The sequence below is a fragment of the Stegostoma tigrinum genome, chromosome 9 (genome assembly GCF_030684315.1).
Source record: "Stegostoma tigrinum isolate sSteTig4 chromosome 9, sSteTig4.hap1, whole genome shotgun sequence".
In the NCBI taxonomy this organism is placed as follows: Eukaryota; Metazoa; Chordata; class Chondrichthyes; order Orectolobiformes; family Stegostomatidae; genus Stegostoma; species Stegostoma tigrinum.
This window is the reverse complement of record NC_081362.1, coordinates 14,043,945-14,068,932: the sequence shown is the minus strand read 5'-3', so window position 1 is coordinate 14,068,932 and position 24,988 is coordinate 14,043,945. Positions and strand designations below refer to the sequence as shown.

Here is a 24,988-nt window from a genome sequence, read left to right as displayed (position 1 = left end):
TGGTTCACGTCCAACTGGTCCAGAGAGGCATTATATCTCTGAGCAGGTTGAATAGAAAATATCAATAAGATAACAAAATAAGTGCAATATGAAGTGATCAAAATCATCCTAAATGCTTACTTGTGACCGAATCTTTGTTTCTTAGATAAATCTGTCAATGTAATTCTCCAAACAAAAGAGTATCTAACTCTAGAATAAACAGTCCAAAAAGCAGTGGATAGAACCAAAAAAAATGCTCAAGAAACTTCAATCAGGAGAAGTTGAATGTAACGCAGAACATTCAATGGACATGTTGATTATTTAAAGCACTGACCAGAGGAGGCAGACTTCCTAACTGAAAAATGCACTGTAGGTGACAACAGAAAAGCAAAATCCTAAAGAATTTAATCCTACACTATCTTATCACAGGTGATGTTCCTATGCTCCACATCAGCGAGGTCAAAATTGCCCATTTTTACTCGAACAATCTATTCACTTTAGGAGAAGTCAGCCCTTCTCAAAGTAGTGTTACCAATAACTGATATACCAGGCAAAGCAAATCCATTCACAAGCTGACGTACATACTCAAAAGGGGAGATAAAAAGCCTTAAGAACAAGCTAGTGTAGCAATGGACCAGTTTCTTCAAGTGTACTATTTAAAAAAAAACACAATATTACCCTTTTCTAGGAGAAAGTACAGTTGACAGAAGTCATATACAAAATGGTTATCCAACCAAATTTAAATGAGATTCTACCATCAGTGTCCACATTTCTCTCAAATGATTCCCTATGGTTAGCTAAGATAAATATATGACCAAATTACTTAAAATAATCTCTGGTTGGAGGTACTATACCTATAGTTAAAGTGATTATATGGTGTATTGATATTCAAAGATCATACTTTTGAGAAAGCATACATCAGCAGTGACCAAAAGTCTTTCCCTACTGAGCTAGTAAAGCATACTTTGCCCTCAACCTCCTATGCAGTGTACAGGAATTCAAATATGGCAAAAAGCATCTTTAAACATCAACACCTCAAATAATTTACAGCCTGTAAACATTTGAAACAAATTTTAAAGTTATTCTGAAAACTGAACAAAAACACAGTATGTCTTCTTACAACTTAGAAAAGCCCTCATCCTCTAACAAAAATAAATGAACAGTCAGTCTAAACTCATTTGTGAGGAAACTATCAGCAGCAATTCTGAGGGACAGAACGTTTGGAGAGGCAGGGATTAATCAGGAACAGTTGAAATAGTTTTGCAAAGGGGAGGCCACGTTTTACCAAAATGAATGAATGTTTTGAAGACCTTACCATCTGTGAGGATGAGGACAATGCATCCGACATGACCTGCTTGGGAGTTTAACAAGGCTTTTGATATGGTCCCACATGAAAGACAAAAAGTCAAGTTAAGAGCCCAAGGGATCAAGAAAATTTGGCTAATTGGATCCAAAATTGGCTGAGAAGCAAAGGATGTTTGTGTGACAGGAAATATGCATCCAGTGTGGTTCCACAACGATCAGTATTGTTGTTGGTGTTTGTGGTATGTATAAATGATTTACAGTTAATCAGTAATTTTGGGGATGATAATGATGAATTGGCAAATACTGAGGAGGGCAGCTTTCGATTATAAGAGGATATATATGGACTGGTCAGTTGGACTGATCAGTGGCAAATGGAATTCAATCAGGACAAGTGTAATGTGATGCAAACAAGGCAAAGAAACACATGAAGAACAGTAACTGGGAAGCAGCAAGGATCTGAGGGGCCTTGGTGTGCATATCTATTGGTCCCTGAAAATATGGGGACAGTTAGATAAAGTAGTTAAAGCGGTAAATGGATACTTGCCTTTATTAACTGAGGCAGAGAGTTTAAGAGCATAAGGTCTTGCTGGAACCGCATAAAATGCTGGTTAGGACATAGCTGGAGTATTGTGTGCAGTTCTAGAATCCACAATATAGGAGGGATGTGATTGCACTGAAGAGGGTCCCAAAGGGGATTTACGAGGATGTTGCCTGGGCTGGAGAGAGAGAGAGCGTGCGAGAGAGCGAGAAACTAGATAGACTGGAACTCTTTTCCTTGGAGCATCAGAGACTAAGGAGGTACATGATTGAGACTTCTAAAATAATGTACAAATTGTTTGCAAGACTAAATAACAAATGTAATTTGTCTTGGGAGTTGATTCTTTTCTTAGTTCCTCGTTCACAGTCAAAGGATACAGAAGGATATAGATAAGCTGGAAAACTGGGGAAAGAAATAGCAGATGTAGTTTAATCATCTCAATTGAGAGATGATGCATTTTGGGAAGTTTCTTCAAGAGGAAAGTATATAGTAAATGGCAGGATCCTTAGGATTATTGATATACAAAGGAATCCTGGTGTGCAAGTCCTTAGATTCCCTAAAGTGGCAACACAAGTGGACGAAGTGGTAAAAGTAGATCTACAGTATGCCCCCTCTGTTGAAGGTAAGCATTGAGTATAAAGGATGGCAAGCCACATTGCAGCTGTAAAGCAATTCAGTTAGGCCACGTTTGGAGTATTGTGTGCATTTCTGGTTGTCATACTATGGGAAGGACGTGGGTCTTTGGAGAGGGTGCAAAGGAGGTTTACCAGAATATTGTCTGGATTGAAATCTTGTAGCTATAAAGGAGAATTTGAACAAACTTGGGAACAACACAGTATGGAGCTGGAGGAACACAGAGACCAGGTAGCATCAAAGGTGCTGGAAAGTTGATATTTCAGCTTGGGGCCCTTCCCACGCCAAAACCTCAACTTTCCTGCTCCTCTGATGCTACCTGGCCTGCTGTGTTCCTCCAGCATTTGCGGTTCTTGCTTTCTTTTCACCACAGCATTGAAGGTAGGGATGACCTAATAGAAGTACACAACATTATGAGAAGTAAGCATAGAGTAGATAGTTGGAGATTTTTTGCAAGGGTGGAAATATTAGGGATATATGTTTAAGGTGAGAGGGGAAGGTTTAAAGGAGACATGCAAAACAAACACTGATGAGGGTAGGTGCCTGGAATATGCTGATGCAGGAGTTGGTGGAAGCAGATACAGTAGCAACATCTAAAGAGGTATTCAGACAGAAATAAAAAGGCAGGGAATAGAAGGAAACTGACTATGTTCAGGCAGACAGGATTAGTTTAGAATGACATCATGGCGGTGCAAACAAGGGGAGCTGAAGGGCCTGTTCCTGTGCTGTACTGTTCTATGTTCTACATAGGTAGTAGAGTCATACAGCACGGAAACAGACCCTTCGGTCCAACTCAACCATGTTAATCTCAGACATCCCAATTTGACCCAGTCCCATTTGTCAGCATTTAGCCCATGCCCTTCTAAACCCTTCCTATTCATGTACTCATCCAGATGCCTTTTAAATGTTGTAACTGTACCCGCCTCCATCATTCTCTCTGGCAGCTCATTCCATACATGCACCACCCTCTGTGTGAAAATCTTTCCCCTCTCACCGTAAGCCTATGTCCTCTAGTCTTGGGGTCCCCCAACAGACGAATAAAATATCTTGGCTCCTCATGCTTTCATAAACCTCTATAAAGGTCATCCCTCAGCCTCTGATGCTCCAGGAAAAAAACTGCCAACCTATTCAGTCTCTTGCAATAACTCAAACCCCAGCAACATCCTTTGGAGATCTCTTCTGCACCCTCTCCAGTTTAACAAATCCTTCCAGAATTGTATCCAGTACTCTAGAAGTGGCCTCACCAATGTCCTGTACAGCCACAACATGAAGTCCCAAATGCTACACTCAATGTTTTAACTAACGAGGCAAGAGTAAAAAATGCCTTCTTCACCACCCTGTCTACCTGTGATACAAGGAATCATCTGACTTCGTTTTATTTTTATGGTTAGTAATGCAAATTCTATTGCTTGACATATTGTCAGGAAAAAATTGACTGATATGTAAACAAATACTAAAATGAACAGATCTCCAATTTGTGACAATTATTTTCCCTGCTATCAGTCTTAAACTGATTGAAAAGTCATTTAAGATGATTATTACGGAGGCTTCAGGGTCCCCAGTAAAGACACAGCAGAATTCTCATATGTCAATGAAAGTTGCACATACAATGTATACATAGCACTGGTTTTACTTTCAGAACCAGTCAATTATGACAACAGTACAACAATATTCATAGACTTCAAACAATGCCACTGTCATACACAATTTTCATTTCAGACTCAGTCTAATAAAAAGTAATGTGCACTTGTCAACTGGTTCTCAGACAGAGGAGTTCATTACCCTGTAATACTGAAAGATTCTGCAATTTTCTAGCCATGACAATTCTGATCATGTTGATACGAATTAAATATCTTTGCTCCACACCACTTAAATTTTTTTTCCAAACAGTGTTTGTGCTTTATCTTAAAGTCACATCTGGTGACATTCGGTGCTAATCATGAATATTTCCATAATTATAGATTATAGAGCAATCTAATAATTTCTTCTTAAAATGACAATATTAGATCATTCCCATCTCCAAATAATATGTCCTAAATAGCATCAAAGGGACAATATTAACAATTTGGCAGCACATTCACAAACTATGGGACTAGCAATATATTTGACATCCAGAGTGTGAGAGTGAATTCAATAAGGAGGATCTGAAACTATCCAACACAAATTAAAGCCTCTTCCAATTCAACATTAGTCATGGCAAGCTAGCAAATAACTTGTGTATATCTAGCACCTTTGATATAATAAAGCAGCCCAAGGTGGCCGAGAGGTGCATTACGAAGCAAGCATCAAGCCAGATAAGGAAATTAGCCAACCAACAACTTGGTCAAAGGAGGGTGTTTTAAAGATTGTCTTGAAGGAAGGGAGATAGCATGGTAATTCCAGAGTGTAGTGCTGTGGCAGTTGAAGATACCACTGTCAATGGTGGTGCAATCAAAAACCAAAATGCAGAAGGCTGGGATGAGAGAAGTGCACAGATTCCAGAATTGTAGGAGATTATAAAGAAAAGAAGCAAAAAGTCAAGGAGAGATTGAAAATAACAATGACTTTTTTAAAAGTATCTTGCTGCCAAGATACAATATATATCAAGGGGCACAGTGATAGATGAAGTGGGATTTGGTATAAGTTAGGACACAGACAGACAGGCTGGAATTGGTTCAGCTGTTGTCCGATTAAAAAAAAGGAAAGCAAATCAAGTGAGATCATAAAGCCCAATGAGAACAAATAGATGAAGGACTTTTACAGCTAAGCTGAACAGGAGTCAGTCAGCTTACAATGCTGAAAGGAGATGGAACTTAGGTGATAGGAAGGATTTTGGTCTAAAAGATCAGAAGTTACAAACATTTCTGAAGGGTCTAGACCTGAAATGTCAGCTTCCTGCTCCTAGGCCTGCTGTGTTCATCCAGCTCTACATGTTATTATCTACAAACATATTCTTTTATTCTGTAAAAATGCATGTTAAAGCAATACTAATTACATTTACCATGCTGAAGAATACTTCAGTATCAACTAGTATTCTTCCAAGCTAAAATGCTCCCATTCAATTCGTTAATTATTTTTAAAAATTACCTACATTTGACAATTTTTTTTTCCACATCACAGAACTGGTTGATTGCAAGTGTATATCAGCACTGAACTGGATTCCTAAATTTAAAAACAGACATAGAACATAGCCTGCTGACCTACCCGGAGCAGCAGTGCATCTATAATTCAGGTATGAGACAGGGGAAGATTGTATTTTAAAATTAATATCCTCCCAATCATTTTAAGCAGCATTTTAAACGCCTCCCCCTTCTTATCCATTTCAACACTTCAATTTAAAAAAGCATTTTGAAAACCCGATCCAACTATACAGGTGATTTGGTATTATGCAAGCAGGAAGAACGAACACGGAGGCAGAATAGGAAATGGCATCAACGGGAACATAGCAGAAACCATATCCAGGTAGAGATCACTCCTCACCACCCTGCACAGGCCAGAGACCTTCCGGAACGTTAGATACCTTCAAGGCAGAGTTCGACAAATTCTTGACCTCACAAGGAATCAACGGCCATGGGGAGAGTACAGGGAAGTGGAGTTGAAATGCCCAGCAGCCATGACTTAAATGGTGGAGTGGACTTGATGGGCCAAATGGCCTTACTTCCACTCCTATGTCTTATGGTCTTATTTCCATTTCCCTCTCCCCTCCACCTCTTGGGGCATTGTCAATCTGTAGAAGGATGCAACACAGCCAGACAATCAACACCAGCAATGGCTGTTCATCATCATATTTTTCAGATCAATTCACAGGACAGAGCTCAGGCATCTTCAAAAGGAGAGAGATCATTTACCTCACACCCCCACCCAGGTGTCTGCCTCCCAACACATCAACTGGCTCGTCCTCCCTGCTCTGGAATCAACCGTTGATGGCACATTGATGGTTAGCAGGGATAGGATAATTAGAAATAAAAACAGAAATTGCTGACAAAACTCAGCAGATTTGGCAGCATGTGTGGGAAGAAAACAGAATTAACATTGAGTTACGGTTACCCTTCACCAGAATTAGCTATGATCTTGCCACAGAACCCGCGAGAACTTTTAAGGAATTCACAAACTTGGTACTGAGAAGTGTATATGTTGTATAGCACGATCCTATCCCATGATTATTACCACAGATGATTCTTTGTTACCAACAACCAGAAGGATATCTCAAACTTATGATGAAAGGGGTTTACAGGATGCAGAAACCCAATACACTATCACCGAGGAAGAGGTTATGTTGGTTGCAAGGACCTGTGAAAAAATTTCCAATTCTATTTTGGGCCTCAACATCCTGAATTGTAGGACCATATTGCACAAAAGGGGCCTTAGGCTCATCAGGTCTGTGCTGACCCATCTACATTAATCCCCCTTTCCAGCATTTGGCTTACAGTCTTGCACGTTATGACATTTCAAGTCCGCATCCATGGATATTTTTAAAGGTTTTGAGGTTTCTTGCCTCTGCTGCCCTCCCAGACATGGCATTCCAGATTCCCACCGCCCCATTTTTCCTCAAATCCCCTCCAAGCTGCTGTTTGTCATTATTGATTCTTCAATTAACGGAAGTTCTGTTTCCTCGTTCATGCCCTTCAGTCTTAAGCAGCTTAATCAGGGGATTCCACCCCACCTATACCCTCCCCCCTCAACCTTTTCTCCTCTAAAGAAAGCAAACAACCAACCAATGCCAATCCAGTCTCTCTTCACAGGTAAAATGCTCCAACCGAGGCAAAATCGTCATGAATCTCCTCGACACTCTATCGTTCCTATGGTGCAGCAATCAGAACTGTCCACAGTACTCCAGCTGTGGCTTAACCAAAGTTTTGAACAGCGCCATCATAACCTCCCCGCTCTGGTAACCAATGCCACAATAAAAGCAAGCGTCCTGTATGCTTGCTAAGCACTGTTAACCTGCCCAGCCATCCTCAGGGATCTGTGGACAAGTACTCCAAGGTCCATCTGTTCCTCGGAGCCTCCTAATGCCCTACTATTAAATGAAACTGATCATGAGCTTATGGTTTCCTATCTGAACAAAAGGAAGTTAGTAAAAATACCTTCTCATAAGTAATAGTTTTCTTAGAAATCTGAGATTGTCAGAATTATCCCTCAACTTCAGGTGTTAAGTTTGAGTAGAGATTCTACAAATTAGGCCTGTTTCCTCTAGACTTTAAGTTATCAGGTAATCTGATTGAAGTCTTCAAAGATAATAACAGGAAAAGACATGGTATATAAAGGAAAACTATTTGCACTGGTTAGGGATTCTAGAGCTGGGGCTGTAGTCTAGAAATTAGGGATTGACTGTTCAGGAGAGCCGTTAGGAAGCATTTTTATACACTAAGCATATACGTTTGGAACTCTAATACAAAGGTATTAAAGGATCTGGGCCAAAGGAGATATATGGAGTTAAATCACAGATTAGCCATAATCTCACTGAATATCACAAGAGGCTTGAGAAGCTGAATATCCTGCACCCATTCCTATGTTCCAATATGAGATTCGGTGCGTTGAAAACAAGTATCAGATGTCAGCAGGCACTCTTTCTAGAGCCACTATTGATATACTCATTTGTGATGATAACGATGTGGGGGGCTGATTATACAGTATTATCTTAGGCAACCTTACCAAACAATCTTCACTTCATCAGGAAAGAATAAAAGAAAGAAAATACAAGTACATCAGTGCATGCAAGAGCAAACTCCCGGATAACCTAGAGCTCAGTCACAGACCCTACGTCGAAGACTTTTTTTGATTACAGGAAGCATTTCTCTATCATCAAGGATTTAATTATTTTATGGTTGATGGGTAATTTCCTGTATATCATGAAACAATATTTTTCAGAGCATTTACCAAGGACGTTTAGGCAAACCAAGTGCAGAACTCATTGGACTGTTTCATGGCCAGGGATCTCCAAACAGGAGACATTGTCATCAAATGTAATACATACGTCAGACGCAGATATGAAACGTAGGGGAGCCTCTCATTTCTCTTGAATTTCCTGATAGATCACATGTTCATTTGACATGGACCTGGACCTTTGCGTGCTTACCTCCTTGTAATTGATTACTTGTAATTGTAATTACCTTGTAATTGAACATGTGTCACTGCATATACTGCTAACTTGCAATAAACAGAGATCTAAACAAGCTTAAGCCAGAAAACAGTTCAAGATTTTGTCTTCTTGACAGGTCTGTCTTGAAAACAAATTCTTCGTATAGGCATTAAACTATTTGACAATGTAACTCATTCCTAATAATTACTCTCATCGTTTAAAATATTATTTGCAAAAATTGTGCCCAATCTGCAATTGCACGGGATATCTGCATACACAATCAAACATATACAAGCTTGTGATGACTCTAAGGAATGTGTGTGCTTAAATGTTGTAATTTGTTTACCGCAGTAAGAAGCCTCACTGGAAATGGGTAGTCCAACAGGGACAGAACAAAGTGGAATGTAATTTGTAATAGGATTAGTCAAAAGAGAATTAAGGCAAGCTCTGGCACAAATGCATTGGCAGAATGCTGAAAACGAAACAAAAACAAAGGTTGTTTAGATTATACTTTTAATGTTCCAACACATACAGATTTAGTTTCGGCATGCATTAGGAACACCATTGAAAAGCTAGATTCATGGTTATTACGTAACCCACTTTCAAAGAAATAGCTTTGCTTCTATGTTAAGAATTTAGAATTACAGCACTTCATTCAGCATGAACAATTCAAAACCATCATTTTATAGAATTGTCACCACCAAGAAGCATCAGCAACGTTTGCATGTTACCTACTGAAATGATCTCTCAGTGCACCATAATGACAACAGAAGTGCTGTGTACCTTCAGCTTAGCAACTGCTCTGTTAATAAACTCTCAGTAAACAGACATGTAGTAATGGTCCCTGTGGTTCAAAGCCAGACAGTGGACAGAATTTTCACATACAGGACTTCAAAAAATATGTAGGTATGCCCATTTTTAGAAGTTAGTTTAGTTTGTTCTCATTCTTTTCCATTTTTTTAGCAGTAAAAACACATATCAGAATTAAAGATTCGCTTCCAGAATAAAGATTAGGTAACAATAAGACAGTATATCTTTACTTGCCTCCACAAATAGCTTCCATGAGAACAGTCAAGCAGTTTCCTTCCCATTAAATATACCTGATGCGTTTCAAACAAAATTGCTTTTGTCCCAGTACATTCTGCCTGTTACAGCATTGCAAGGTAAATAAAAATGGTTTCATTTTTGAAACTATTTCAATAAAAGGTCACTAAAATCTATTTTTCTCTGCTATTTTTAAATGTGGCCTATTTTTCTCATCAACCTTTTCAGAGATGTCATGACACACCTCTGCAGCAGGTGGAACATTGTACCTCAGCCTCCCGGTCCAGGGGTAGGGCCATTACCACTGTGCCACATTTTAAATATAAAAACATCATTGAAAGGCATATGCAAAAAGTATACTTTTGGAATAAAAACCAGAGGAACTGCAAATACTTTTGTAATGTCTGGTGTCTTCCAGTGTCTGTTGGCTCTATTGTCAAACCTCAAAATTAAGAAGTTTCATGGTCCAATCTTTTCTCCAGTGAGCAATACACTGTGATTAGAGCTTAATGATTAAACGTAGCCATGCTAAGCTACATATGGAGATGAATTCATTAAAAAAAAATCAGATATGAAGGGCCATTAAAACAAAATCAATTAGCTGGTTTAAAAAGTCAAATTATGACAGAAAAAAAACAGGTAACTTGAGAAGTTTGAACAAAATTGACTATTTTGGAGAAAGTACCACCATTGACCATATGTTGTATGTTGAAATTTCAGCTCTAAGTCAGCAGCAATCTAGAGCCACTAAATTAGTGATCCAGGGACAGAATCTAATGCTCTGGGGATATGGGATCAAATCTTACCAGTGCAATTGATTGGTTTAAAACTGGGCTAATAAATTTGGAATGAAAAGCTAGTCTCAGTAATTGTGATCATGAAACTCTTTACCAATTATTGTAAAAACCCATCTGATTCACTCATGGTAATAAAATGTGGGGCTGGATGAACACAGCAGGCCAAGCAGCATCTCAGGAGCACAAAAGCTGACGTTTCGGGCCTAGACCTCTAGCCCGAAACATCAGCTTTTGTGCTCCTGAGATGCTGCTTGGCCTGCTGTGTTCATCCAGCCCCACATTTTATTATCTTGGAATCTCCAGCATCTGCAGTTCCCATTATCTCTGATTCACTCATGTCCTTGTTATGAAGGCACTTCTATTATTGGAAGGCTCACACTATAATTGAAATATGGTGTTGTGGAAATAAAAGAGGTTCCGGAATAAAAAAGGTCTTTTTTTAATGGCTTTTTAAAAGATAATATCTCCATATGTCACATGATTTCAGCTAACTACTTGAACTCATTGCAAATGTGAGGTGAGGATTGTTAGGAGTGCTTGGCATTCAGCTGGGGCTAGCTCATGAAGAAATAAAAACCTCATGCTCAGCATGTGCCATCTTCCCAAGAAATCCCCTTGAAGATCTTGTGTGAGAGCTGTAAAATCGAAACAGCTGGCTTCTTTGCAAGGCTTCTACACTTCCTTGACATAGTAATGAACTGCATGTAAAGACATCCCACAGGGACAGCCACATATGTTTAGTGACAACCATCTTTGTCTATTGACCCATCTGTATGTACAGAAATGTCACACAAAGTAATCTGTAATATTTCATAACTTATCTTTTCGTTTCCCCCGAATTAACAAATATTTTGGTCAGTGGCGTTTTCCTCCCAATGAGGAAAAATGACTGTCCTTATTTTTCAGCCAAGTGAGCTAATCAATTCCCTAGATAGAGAATATAATTCTGCATAACACGAAATCTAAATTAATTTTGTAGCCAGTGGTGTGGTCGGCCTAGAAAGAGACAGTATACTTCTCCAACACACATCATAAAATGTTTAGGGTTACAAACTTTTCATCCTCACATGATCTGGCTGACATGTAATTCCAGGCCCACAGAAACATGGTTGACTTAAACTGCCTTCTCATATGGTCTAGCAAACCACTCAGTTCAAGGGCAGCCAGGGATGTCAAAATGATTGGCCATGCCAGTGAAACATGCCTCCCAAGAAAAGAATAAAGGAAAAGTAGTTCAAAGGTGGCAAGCTGAGCGCATGGCCTTTCTTAAAATTTCACTCGTGGGACATGGACGACATTGGCTGGGCTAGCATTTAGTGCTTGAGCCTAGTTCCCTTTGAGATGATGAGCTGCCTTCTTTGAACCATTGCAGCCCTTGTACTTTTTGTAGATCCACAATCCATCCATGCAGGGAATTCCAACCCAGCAATTGTGAAGGAATGGCGATGTAGTTCCAATTCAGGATGGTAAATGGCTTACAGGGGAACTTGTAGCTGGCAGCATTCCCCTGGTTTACAGTGAATGATTTATGTTGTTTTATCAATACTCTGTGCACAAGCTCATTGATAAAATGAAGGAAAGTGAGAAAAAGAGAACGTGGCAAAGTTTCAGAGAAGAAAACGAAGAATAGTTGATTTAGAATTTTGGACTCAGTTCATCCAAGTTAATTGAATTGGTGTGAAAAGTTTACATTTTTGAGAGAGACTTTAATTGAAACAGGAATCTGAAACTTAAATCTGAACCTCTCAACTGCTAAGGAAACAAAGTCTGAAGCTGAAAATTGGAAACAAAACTCAGCAGAGTTCACAAGATGAGGAGTCCATTGGAAGAGTGCAGGCAAGATGAAAAAGATAGATGCTAAATCCCAATGTTCGTAATGAGTCAATGCACAGTTTCTGTGATTTGAAGATAATATTGTAAGATGTAGTTCTGTAGATAAGTGTCATTTTTGAAGACCATATCAGTGGAACTCCAGTTGCTTGTGCACTGTTGTCATCTGGAGATCAAGTTATATCCCAGAAGAAAAGGTGAAATTCTTCATAAGGAGGTCAATTTCGAGTGACCTTATGACCATATATGATGACCTATATGCTGAGTCGATGTTAAACCAATTTGTAGGGTCTACCTTTGTTGTATATATCCATTTAAAGTATAATTTTTAAGTTTCTAAACAAATATCCATAAATTCAGGCTTAATTAATGCTGATTTTGGATTTTAGACTGCAGATATGAACTGAAAGTATTCAGCGTATGTTTTGTTTGACTTATGTAGCAATTCTGTTCTAAACTGCAGAAACTTTTGGCTGAATTCTTTCTATAACTAACTGAGTTTTTGGATTCCTTTTACTTTTCAAAAAAGGTACTGGTTTCACGAAGGTCATAAAATTGGTGATCTGTTTGGGATCAAATGGCTATTTACATATGCAAATTTTCAGGCAGCATAAAATATCAAGTGTATTAATGGTGAAATGGACTACGAACAGTTTGAGAAGGGTGCAGACATAATGGAATTAGAGAATCAACAAAGAACAAAGTTGAAAAGAAATGAATGGAAAAGATATGTACATTTTAAACTATAAAAAAACTTAAATAGACAGAGAAGCTGAATTACTTAATGGAATCAGATTCTGAAGAAATCAAATTTTTTGTACCATTTGAGGTGTGTTCTCTCAGCTGGCAACAGTGGACAGGAAGTTAATTGGAGAACTATAATATTCAGGGAACACTGTCTCACAACTGTTACACCCTCCTTAGGACCAAAGATGGCGTTTGTGTGGTTTTCAATATGTCGGTCAGGGTAGTTTGAGGGTTACTGAACTGTGGTGTTGAGAGTTAGTTGGAGACAGTGGAACCAGATGGATGTTACCCATGTGCAAATAGTGAGGTACTGAGGGGGTAGGGAGAAGTTCTAACCCAAAAAGGATGTTGCTGAAGCAGGCTCCAAGCAGTGAGGACTGGGAAACAATAGTTGCAGCTAAGTCTTGGACTTAGGAAGAGCTGTGGGGGCTGAGAAGAAACCTGGGAGGAGCTAAGTCTGTGCAACTGAGAGTGGAGACACAAGGAAGCAGAATTTGCTTGTACAACTGAATGACTGAAGCTCAGAGAAAACCTGGGATAGTACTAGCTTCACAAAACCATCTGTGATTAGGTTGAATTGCACCAATGCGTGTCTCAGGAACAGAGAGTAAATTACTTGGGTATTATCCGCTGTTAGGGCAGTCCACGACAGAACAGCTTTTCAGGATGTTCAGAGCTGAGGAAGTGAACAATTGGAATCCCTTGATAACAAAGTGTGGAGCTGGATGAGCACAGCAGGCCAAGCAGCATCTTAGGAGCACAAAACCTGATGTTTCGGGCCTAGACCCTTCATCAGAAAAGGGGGATGGGGAGACGGTTCTGAAATAAATAAGGACAGAGTGGGAGGTGGATCCAAGGTGGATAGAGGAGAAGATAGGTGGAGAGGAAACAGACAAGTTTAAGGGGTGGGGATGGAGCCTGTAGAGGAGAGTATAGGTGGGGAGGTAGGGAGGGGATAGGTCAGTCTGGGGAGGACGGACAGGTCACAGGGGCAGGATGAGATTAGGAGGTAGGAAATGGAGGTGCGGCTTGAGGTGAGAGGAGGGGACAGGTGAGAGGAAGAACAGGTGAGGGAAGTGGGGACGAGCTGGGCTGGTTTTGGGATGCAGTGGGGAGGAGAGGGGAGATTTTGAAGCTTGTGAAATCCATATTGATACCATTGGACAGCAGGGTTCCCAAGCGGAATACGAGTTGCTGTTCCTGCAACCTTCGGGTGGCATCACTGTGGCATTGCAGGAGGCCCAATATGGGCATGTCGTCTAAGGAATGACAGGGGGAGTTGAAATGGTTCGCGACTGGGAAGTGCAGTTGTTTGTTGCGAACCGAGCATAGGTGTTCTGCAAAACGGTCCCCAAGCCTCCGCTTGGTTTCCCCAATGTAGAGGTACCCACAACGGTACAGGGGATGCAATATACCACATTGGCAGATGTGCAGGTGAACATCTGCTTGATGTGGAAAGTCATCTTGGCGCCTGGGGTGTGGGTGAGGGAGGAGGTGGAGGGACAAGTGCAGCACTTCCTGCAGTTGCAGGGGAAAAGTGCCAGGTGTGGTGGGGTTGGAGGGGAGTGTGGAGCGGACAAGGGAGTTGTGGAGAGAGTGGTCTCTCCGGAAGGCAGACAAGGATGGGGTCGGATTGTAGATGGCAGAAATGTCAGCGGATGATGCGTCGTGTCCGAAGGATGGTGGGGTGGTATGGGAGGACGAGGGGGATTCTCTTTGGGCGGTTATTGCGAGGACGGGGTGTGAGGGATGAGTTACGGGAAATGTGGGACACACACTCGAGGGCATTCTCAACCACTGCGGGGGGGATGTTGCGGTCCTTGAAGAACGAGGACATCATCAATGTGCGGATGTGGAATGCCTCATCCTGGGAGCAGATGCAGCGGAGGCGAAGGAATTGGGAATAGGGGATGGAATTTTTGTAGGAAGGTGGGTGGGAGGAGGTGTATTCTAGATAGCTTTGGGAATTCATGGGCTTGAAATGGATATCGGTTTCTAGGCTGTTGCTGGAGATGGAGACAGAGGTCCGGGAAGAAGACAGAGATATTAGAGATTGTTCAGGTGAACTTAAAATTGGGGTAGAAGGTGTTGATGAAGTGGATGAACTGTTCGAGCTCCTCTTGGGAGCATGAGGTGGCGCCGTTACAGTCATCGATGTAACGGAGGGTGAGGTGGGAATTAGGGCCAGTGTAGGTACGGAAAAGGGACTGTTCCACATAACGTACAAAAAGGCAGGCATAGCTTGGGCCCATGCGTGTGAAGTTTTAATGAGATTTGGTGACCCAGAGTGTCACCAGTGTCTGCAGAGCTGCCGAAAAGTCTGTGTAGTCTGACTAGACTGCGTTTGCTACTTAATGCGCTCTGTGGTGTGTTCAACCATGGTTTGTTGGAGACTGTAACACAAATGTGGCAGTCTGCTCCAGTATCGTAACCAAGACACACATCTTCACAAATGAAAGGAAATGCTGTTTAAAAAAAAGCTGAGACCCCAGATTTTATAAACAGGGATATATAGGGATTACAAAGTTAAAAAAGCCCTGCTAACCCTAAACTAATAATTGAATGCTGCAGTTAGATTATGTTATTCGGACGAACATTTGAAAAAGAAAACAATTAAAACGATAGGAGAAAGGTAAGGGGAAGCGACTAACTGAAAAACTCATTTCAGAGAAAAATCACAGGCACAACGAATGGACCGATTTCCTTGAAAAGTTCTATAATTCAAGGGGAGGATAAGTTCATTTGAAATGATCAAATTGGCTTATAGAATGAGAAGAGTTGCTGGTGTTAAGAGGGATATTTGTCTCTGTTCCAAGTCTTCAAAGTATCACAAACCGCGATGTTTATCTCAATAGAAGTCCGAATTACTTGCTACACAACTACCTTAGTCCTCAAAAGTCGATGAATAATTTGAGGCAGACTCTTTTTTTTAAAAAAAGATGTCTTGATGTATTTTTCTTTGCATAAACTGGTGCACATCCAATTTCATATTACTTCTGGCAGTTCAGTGCTGATTGAGTTTGAATAGGCTTCATTACATCAAAGAGTGTGCAGTGTCATCCTCAAACTAGAGTACAATTCAAGTATTAATATCTCTCCCCAACACAAATGCTGCAAAATCACATTGGTGGAAAATTATTTTCTTGATACAGTATATACAGAGCTGGATTTCTCCAAGCTGTATTCCAGTATGAAAAAAAACAATGTACTCGTGTTAAAAATACTTCACACATCAACCAGGATCTGGCTCACACCAAGGTGAAGATTGTAACAGTTCTTAAATAAAAGATTTGCAGTTCAGGGTGGAATGGGTCATGCACCACCTGTTAGGAGACATGTCTAGAGATCCTTGCGGTAACAAAGTAGTGAAACGCATAGATATCTTAAAAAGATTATAATAACAGTGGCAAAATTTGGAGAATTTAATTTTCACAGACTCAAAGATGTAAATAGTTCAAAGGCAACAAATGCACGCTGGCTTTCTGGAACATGGGTAAGGGAAAATCTAGCTAACAGTGACAATATTAAATTCAATCCTGCTATGAAGTCGCACAGGGAAAGAGGGAAGTCACAAAGTAAGGTTTTAAAATTAGGCAAGGTGGAGTCTGGAATGCTGAGGCAGAAATCAATCACAGTAGATTGGGAAGAATCACTAAGGAATCGAAATACAAATTAACTGTGGCAGATGTTAATCACTGACATCGGAGGCAAAAGGATTCAATAAGAGACTATGTTTATTTTCATATTGTAATATAATTTCAGAAATGTAATTCTGTAAACAAGAAGTGTCTCTAAGGGAAACAGACAGGAACCAAGTACAGGAATGAGAAGAACCGATAGTCCAAAGTGCCCACAGGACATAGTGTATGAGGGAAAATGGGAGCCACAGATGCTGGAGAATCCAAGATAGCAAAGTGTGGAGCTGATGAACACAGCAGGCCAAGCAGCATCTTAGGAGCACAAAACCTGATGTTTTGGACCTCGACCCTTCATCAGAAAAGGGGGATGGGGAGAGGGTTCTGAAATAAATAGGGAGAGAGGGGGAGGCGGATCGAAGGTGGATAGAGGAGAAGATAGGTGAAGAGGAGACAGACAGGTTAAAAGGGGCAGGGATGGAGCCTGTAGAGGTGAGTATAGGTGGGGAGGTTGGGAGGGGATAGGTCAGTCCGGGGAGGACGGACAGGTCAAGGGGGCGGGATGAGGTTAGGAGGTAGGAAATGGAGGCTTGAGGTGGGAGGTGGGCAAATGGGTGAGAGGAAGCACAGGTTAGGGAGATGGGGATGTGCTGGGAATGGCTGCAGTAAAAGGAAGGGGGATGGTAATCGTTATTACACAAAAGGCTCAAAACAGGAGGAGCAGTCATTGAGGTGAGGAGGAGAAAAGGGTTGTTTGAACAAATGGAGGGAAAGGAGACAGAGTAGAAGTCAGGTTGTCGAATGAGGCAGACATGCTGGGTCAGCAAGCCAAGGAGGGCACGTAATTCCCACTAACCCACCATAAATCTCCATCACGACATACCAAACCACCAACAGCCACAAAGAAAGAAAATGATAGAACCAGAAGCAATAACAATTAAGGAATTCAGAGATGGACAAAAAACAGAAGTTGAAAGACACCGGGAAAGCCACACATGGAAATAAGTTACAGAGTAGCTTTAATCAAAAAATTACAATATGCTATATCATAGAAACTAACCAGCAACATACCTTAAATCATACATCTGCATGTACTTCCTGACAACTATGTTATGAATGCAGATTTAGGAATCAATAATGAAAATGCTCTTAAGTGTAGAAGCACAGGCACACTGCAACAGGGGTAGGGCTATTCAGCCCCTCTCAACACCATTACCTGTTGAAAATCCATTAATTTTCATCTTGAAAATAGGAATTGGCCCAAATCACTTCGTAGTTTGGGGATTCTCACAAACTTTTCTTCGCTTTCTGAATTCACCCTGAACAGCCTAATTCTAATTAGTCCTGTTTGTTAGTGTGCTAACAATACATCTCAAAAGCTAATGGATGAATTTCAACCAAAGCTAGTACACAAATTGGGTACAACCCAAGGAAGAACCCATCACTTGTTAGCAAAGATAAGGATCTAGAACTTGAAAGGTTTTTGAAAGGAATCATTAATATTGGGAGATTGGTTGAATGGAGTATGCTGTAATGGAACGTCATGGATTATCTCTTCTCTGTTGCTTTGGTGCAATTTATCATATTTGTCAAAGGGTAAGTAGAGATTTTAGATGAGGCTTTTGCACCTGCGTTGGCCTGAAGCCCCCTTGATTTTTTTTTTGACTTCACAGTTACACAACCCTATCCAGGCAGGGTAATGTTTCAAGGGAATAGACGCATAATTATGAATACCTCACACATCTGTATTCACTTTGAAGGAAGTGGATGTAAGTACTGAATTCAGGAAGGTGGCCTGTGTGCTTCTTAAGCAGTTTGATGGAGGAAATGAAGAGATATTGGAGGTAAAGGCAGGCTTAAAGGTGGACAAATCTCCAAGGGAGGAGTTGCATACCTGCAGTTGTGGGAGATGAAGGAGGAAATTACAGGGACACTGACCCAACTTTTTAATTCCTCTCTAGCCACAGGGGATGTTTGAGGACTGAAGAACGGCTCTTATTCCACTTTTCACAAAGGGTGGTAGCAATAAACCACGGAATCACACATCAGCGGTATGGAAATCATGGAGAAAATTCTCAAGGAGAGAATTAATCGCCACTTCGAGAGGGAAGGATCGATCATGATAGTTAGCATGGCTTTGGCAGAGGAAGATCATGCCTAACAAAATTGGTTAAACTTTTCATAGAGATTATCAGCTATGCACAGTTGATGTAGTTTATATGGATTTCATGGAGGAGACTGAACAAGAAAGAAAATGCACATAGACAATAGGCTAAGTAGGATCCACAACTGGTTTAACAGTAGGATAATTTAAAGCTATGCCCCCTCGTGCTCGCCGTCACCATCCTAGGAAAAAGGCTCTCCCTATCCACCCTATCTAACCCTCTGATTATTTTACATGTTTCAATTAAGTCACCTCTCAACCTTCTTCTCTCTAACGAAAACAGCCTCGAGTCCCTCAGCCTTTCCTCTTAAGACCTTCCCTCCATACCAGGCAACATCCTAGTAAATCTCCTCTGCACCCTTTCCAAAGCTTCCACATACTTCTTATAATGCGGTGCCCAGAACTGCACGCAACACTCCAAGTGCGGCCGCACCAGAGTTTTGTACAGTTGTAGCATAACCTCTTGGTTCCGGAACCCGATCCCTCTATTAATAAAAGCTAAAACACTCTATGCCTTCTTAACAGTCCTGTCAACCTGGGTTGCAACTTGCAAGGATACATCCAAAAAATATAGAAGAAAATGTGGGGGTAATGATAAGCAAATGACATGAACATTGACTAGGTGGTTGACAGCAAGAAGGAAGATCTTAGATTACACAAAGACATACACCGAATGGTCAGATGAGTAAATCAATGGTAGATGGAACAAGTAACAAGAAAAGAGAGTAAATCAGGTGTAAAGCAGAATGCCAGGAAGCTCAGGGTAACAGAAGGATCTTGAGATGCTTGTCCACAGATATGTGAAGGCAGCAGATCAAGTGGGTGGTTGACAAAGAACATAGGACACTTGCCTATAAGAGTCACGGTATAAACTATAAAAGCAGGAAGGTTATGTTGGAGCTGCACAGGACTTTGGTTAGGTCACAGCTGCAGTATTGTGTGCAGATCTGGTAACTACTGGTAACTAAGATGTGATTGCACTGGAGAAGGCGCAGAGGAAATTCACCACATGCTTCCTGGGATAGAAATAGATTTGGGTACTGGAAAATTGTCTAGTATTTTTCAGTGAATGTCACCAAAGATTTTCATTGCCCTCAATGCACTAAATTTGCTGACTTTTAAATAGATTTATAGCTTACCTTCTTTCCCAAGAATTCATCCCCATGTCGTTAAGAAATAGTCTGCAGTAGTAAAACTGTGCCTGAGGTTCATGATGGACAGATTCTTTTTGACTGGTCACACTCATGCATTGATCTCTGCTCCACTTACGGATGTATTCCTCTTCACGATTGTTCTGTCTGGTTATGGCATCAATGATATTTCTCTCTTGGTCATGATTCATTCCAATTGGTAGTGGTGCTGGCTCACTGAGTCCCAGCTGTGGATGTGGTAGGCATTCTGGACTACTATTACTTAAATTTTCAAGCAAATGATCGAGATCATCATGTTCCATTTCAGGACAAATGCAGTGTGCTATTAGTGGGTCAGACTGGCCATCAGCAATCAAGGTAGTATTTGAATAAAATGTATTACAGTTTTTCACAGTCATCAGCTGATTGCTGAGGGGGCCATATAGAATCTGACCATCCCAAGAATACTTTCCAGAGATGTCACGCACAATTATCCTCACATCCGAGGCAGGAATGTTTGGTTCACTGTTGGAGATTTTTTCACTGAAAGCCACTTCTGTCGGAATCTGAAGGTAGGAAATTAGGGTGCTGTCATTAAGTACAAAAAGTTGCAAATTTGGGCTTTTGAAAACCTCAGCAGATAGGTCTGATGATTCAATATAGGGGTTGTCATGATTCTCACTGATGAGGCTGTGAAGTACAGCAGGACCTCCACTGAGCGGATAATGACCTAGATGATTAATCAGGTGAGCCATTACCATGCGTGCTGTAAGAGGGATCCAATCCAAATTTCTTCTCTTCTTACCTGTGAAGAACGTTAATCAAGAAGACATGTAAACTGCATCAATTGTTCAACGCTATTAGAAAAGATACGAAGTCTGACATTCTTCCTCTCTCCTTTCCCTCATCACTGCAGTTATAGCGCATTATGAAATGTGTAGTTTCTATACTAGCATGACTCCTGCACTTGATTGATCAGTCCCAGTATACCATCGTGTAGATTTGACTTCTGGGGTGAGAATAGATATTGTTCCAAATCTCAGAGACCAGCAGCTCTAAATCAGTCCATTTGTCTGCTACCATAAAACAACAAACAGACAATGTCCAAACTCAAAAGACTGAAGGCGATTCTGAAAGTGAAACAAAGTGCACACGTTTGCAGATCTCCTTCGTCTTGCTGTGGGTCTCCACTATCTTCTTGATCTTAAATCTGCCCCCCATCGAAAATGCTGATCAGGAAGGCAGCACAATGTTATTGCTTTAATCTTCATATTGCAGTTTGTATTGCAGGACTACAAAAACCAGCTGTTGGGAGTGCCCCTTCAGAGGTGAAAAGCCAACTACAGAAGTGGCTGTACATTTGGGCATCTAATAACTATTTCTTCACCAACTCTTAATACAATTCAGTATCATAATTTCCTGTTTTCTCAGTCTATTTTCTCAGACCAGGCATAAAGGAGCTGAATATATCAAAGTCAACAGGGTGCCGTGCATGAAAAACATGACTTTCAGAGTGCCACCTGGGAACATAAATTTGCAGTTATTTGTAGTTAAGAAAGACAGAATATGCCACATATACTTTTTATTTTAAGTTTAACAGTTATGATTCACACAACCAATTTCTTCTCCTCATTCCTTGCTGCCCTGTACCTACTAGTAACTAGCAACTGAAAGTCAGCTTAAACAAAATCATTTAGCTGCGTAATCTTATTAGGAGATCACACCTGTGAAAATGTCAATGGTTAACAATAGTGTTTGAAATATTTGTATGTCTAGAAAAACCTCAAATTGGTAACTAGGATCTACGGTCACGTACAGTCAGGGTCTTACAGTACGGAAACAAGCCCTTCAATTAATCATGTCAAGTTCCCATCCACTCTAGAGCCATTTTTCAACACTTGGCCCCTTTCCTTGTACACTATGGCGTTATAAATGCTCATCAAAATACTGCTTAAATGTTGCAAAGGTTCCACTTTTGCACTTTTTAGGTCGTAGGTTCCAGAGACCCATGACTCACCATGAAGAAATTCTTCCTACCTCCTTTGGTCTAAGGAAAGCTACCGCAGTCATAGCTGAAACACTCCAGCCCAGGCTACCACCTTGGTGGATCTCTTCAGTACCCTTTCTCAAGGGGTCGCATCCTATCCATTGTGTAGTGACAACTGCATGCACTATTCCAGATGTGGATGAACTAACATCTTAGACAGCTTCATCATAACCTCAGTTCTGGTCTCCCTGTTGTTGGAAGGATATTGTTAAACTGGAGAAGGCTCAGAAAAGATTTACCAGGATGTTGCCAGGAATGGAGGGCTTGAGTTAAAAGGAGAGGCTGGACAGCCTGGAATTTTTTTCACTGGCATATAGGAGGCTGAGGTGACCTTACAGAGGTTTATAAAATATAATTAGGAGTATAGATAAGGTGAATGGCAGGCGTCTTTTCCCCAGGGTGGGGGATTTCAAGCCCGGGGCATATTTTTAAGGGGAGGAGAGAAAGATTTAAAAAAGACATGGGGGGCAATTTTTTTTTGTTTTTACACACCAGAGTGGTTTGTTTGTGGAATGAGCTGCCAGAGGAAGTGGTAGATGTGGATTACAATATTTAAAAGACATTCAGGGTTTGGAGGGATACGGGCCAGGAGCAGACAGATGACATTAGTCAAATTTGAGATTATGGTCGACATGGTGTGATTGGACCAAAGGGTCTGTTTCCAAGCTGTATGACACTGACTCACTGCTCTTGTATTCAATGCCTCAACTAATAAAGAGGTCCCTCTATCTATCTGTATTTTCTGGAGTCCTGACATTCAACATTTATTTCCTTGTTTTGTTAGTGCTCCCAAAACCTTACACCTTTCTACAATAAATTCCATTTGCCATGATTCTGCTCATTTGACCAGCATGCGTATATTGTCCTGTTATTTATGGCTTTCCTCTTTACTGTTTACCACACCACCAATTTTAATGCCCTCTGCAAACTTACAAAAACCTCCCACATTTGCGACTCGATCAGTGATATACACCACAGCACTGAATACTGCAGTACACTACTGGGCACAAAAACCATTCAACCATCACACTCTGCCTCTTGCCACAAAGTCAATTTTGGTTCCAATTTGCCAAAATGCCCTGGATCCCATCGGCTCTTAGCTCCTTAACAAATTTCCCAATGTGACGCTTTGTCAAAAGCCTTACTGGAAGTCCCATAGGCCACCTGAACTGCACTACCCTCATCACCAACTCCAAAATAAACTCAATCAACATGCCAGGCTGGCTATCCTTGTCTCTCCTGATGGAGATTAGAACTCATCTTCAGGACTTTTTCAAATAGTTTCCCCACCACTAATGTCAACCCATAAGCCTGTATCTTACTGATTTATCCCTACCACCCTTCCTGAATAATGGTATTACATTAGTTGTCCTTCAGTTCTCTGGTAGCTCTCCTGTGGCTCAACAGGGTTTGAAAGTTAGCATCAGGGACCTTGTGATCTTCTCCCTTGTATCCCAGGATGCTGTGGGAGGCATCTTAATTGGGACTGGGGTTGAACCCAACTCTAAGCCTGCAAAAATCATTTATACTTTCTCTCACTCAATTATAATTTGTTCAGGTTTATCAAAGTCCACTTCCCTGAGTTCTTTACCTAAATCCTTCTTCTCCACAGTAAATACAAATGGAAAGTACTCAGTTTAAAACTCACTTCTCAGATCAATGAAGGATTTTGTTGTAAACTTATACAGTCCAAATTCCGATCAAAATATGTCCAGTACTAGCATGTACTCACATCTTCCATGGTACTTTTCATTCAAAACGAGGATAGGAAAAATAAAATACTTACTTTACAAATACAAGTTGACTGTGCAGTGTAAAACATACCCTCAGATTCTATGTATAAATTAACTATTTTCAAAGATTATAAGAAATGTGTTTAAATTTATTCATCTGTAAATATATTCAACGCACTAATAAAGAGTGAATTACCGTGTTTGGTTATACAGTATAGCTGGCTTTAAACATAACTTTGAGAGCTTGGCAATAATAAAAAATATAAACTGAAATTTTCCAACCAGTGTTGTATGACTTGTATTATTTAACAAAGTTAATGCTGCCACTGAAAGAAGGCTAAATGAAAAATCTAGGCCATATAGTCATGAGCACTTATTGAGTTAAAAGTAAACAAGGTCTGTCACTGTGTGGCTGCCAAACCATTGAATACACTTGTATATTAATACTCACAAAAAGGTGGTTGTAAAACAGTTCTTAATTCTCAAGAGCTTCTAGTCTGAAATTGCACCAATGTGCGCGATTCAGGAAGTAAAGCCATTTTAAATGTGAAATACTTACTTTCAGTGATAGTAAGAAGGCTGCCAAAATCCTTAGGGACATACGAATGAGCAGCTTCCGAATTCTTGACATTTCCCAATGTCAAAAATGGATCATATTCTGTGGAGGAGACATCAGCAAGAGTCAGCAGGTATTGGCTTTGTTGGGTGAAGAGGTGAGAGCCATAAACACAGGAATGCAACACCTGTAAAACATAAGACAACAGATGGATACAAAAAAATCTTGTTAATAGTTACTTCATGATTTGCTTCATAAAGAAAACTTAACGAGCTCTATGACATGGTGTCTCACTATTAATTCATTTAGCAAACAGCACACAATAAAAAGAAAACACCATTTCTCTTTTCTGTCAGTCAGTCAGTCAATCTCATGTTGTTCTGCTCCTTCAGGAGCTAATTAAAACCAAAGCTAATGTATAGTGACTAATCATTGCTAAGTCTGCATCTGGTAATTATGAGGTTCTGCCATAGCTTTTACAAGCATGTGAACAATGCAAAGTTCATCCTTAATTAAATAAAAACGAGCTGGGTTCTTACTGTGGCAGCTGGTGGAATACTATATAAAAAAACGTACAAGCTGCCTTTTGCCTTCATGAATAGTGTCAATTTACTTCTCATTACTTTGAAAAGGCAGGTCATACAAGTGCTTTACGGCTCTAGATTAAAATTAGATTCAAGACATGTTTTAATATTGGGCTGGATTTTCCTCAAATTTAAATATTATAACTATCTTTACTAAGCCAGTAAAAAATGAAAGATTTTGAAACAAAATGCGTAATGAATGAAG

General features: G+C 40.4%; 1 protein-coding gene across 5 annotated transcripts in view; it reads right to left on the bottom strand.

Moving 5' to 3' along the window:
• The window catches only part of ralgapa2 (Ral GTPase activating protein catalytic subunit alpha 2), a 522,648-nt gene that overhangs the window by 255,507 nt on the left and 242,153 nt on the right, over positions 1-24,988 (bottom strand). For all 5 annotated transcript variants that reach the window (XM_048535653.2, XM_059648353.1, XM_059648352.1 and 2 more), the window contains 2 exons: positions 24,203-24,386; positions 19,873-20,668 (listed from right to left, as the gene is read on the bottom strand). In XM_048535653.2, the coding sequence (XP_048391610.2) occupies positions 19,873-20,668; positions 24,203-24,386 (980 nt within the window). The remainder of the gene's footprint in view (positions 1-19,872; positions 20,669-24,202; positions 24,387-24,988) is intronic.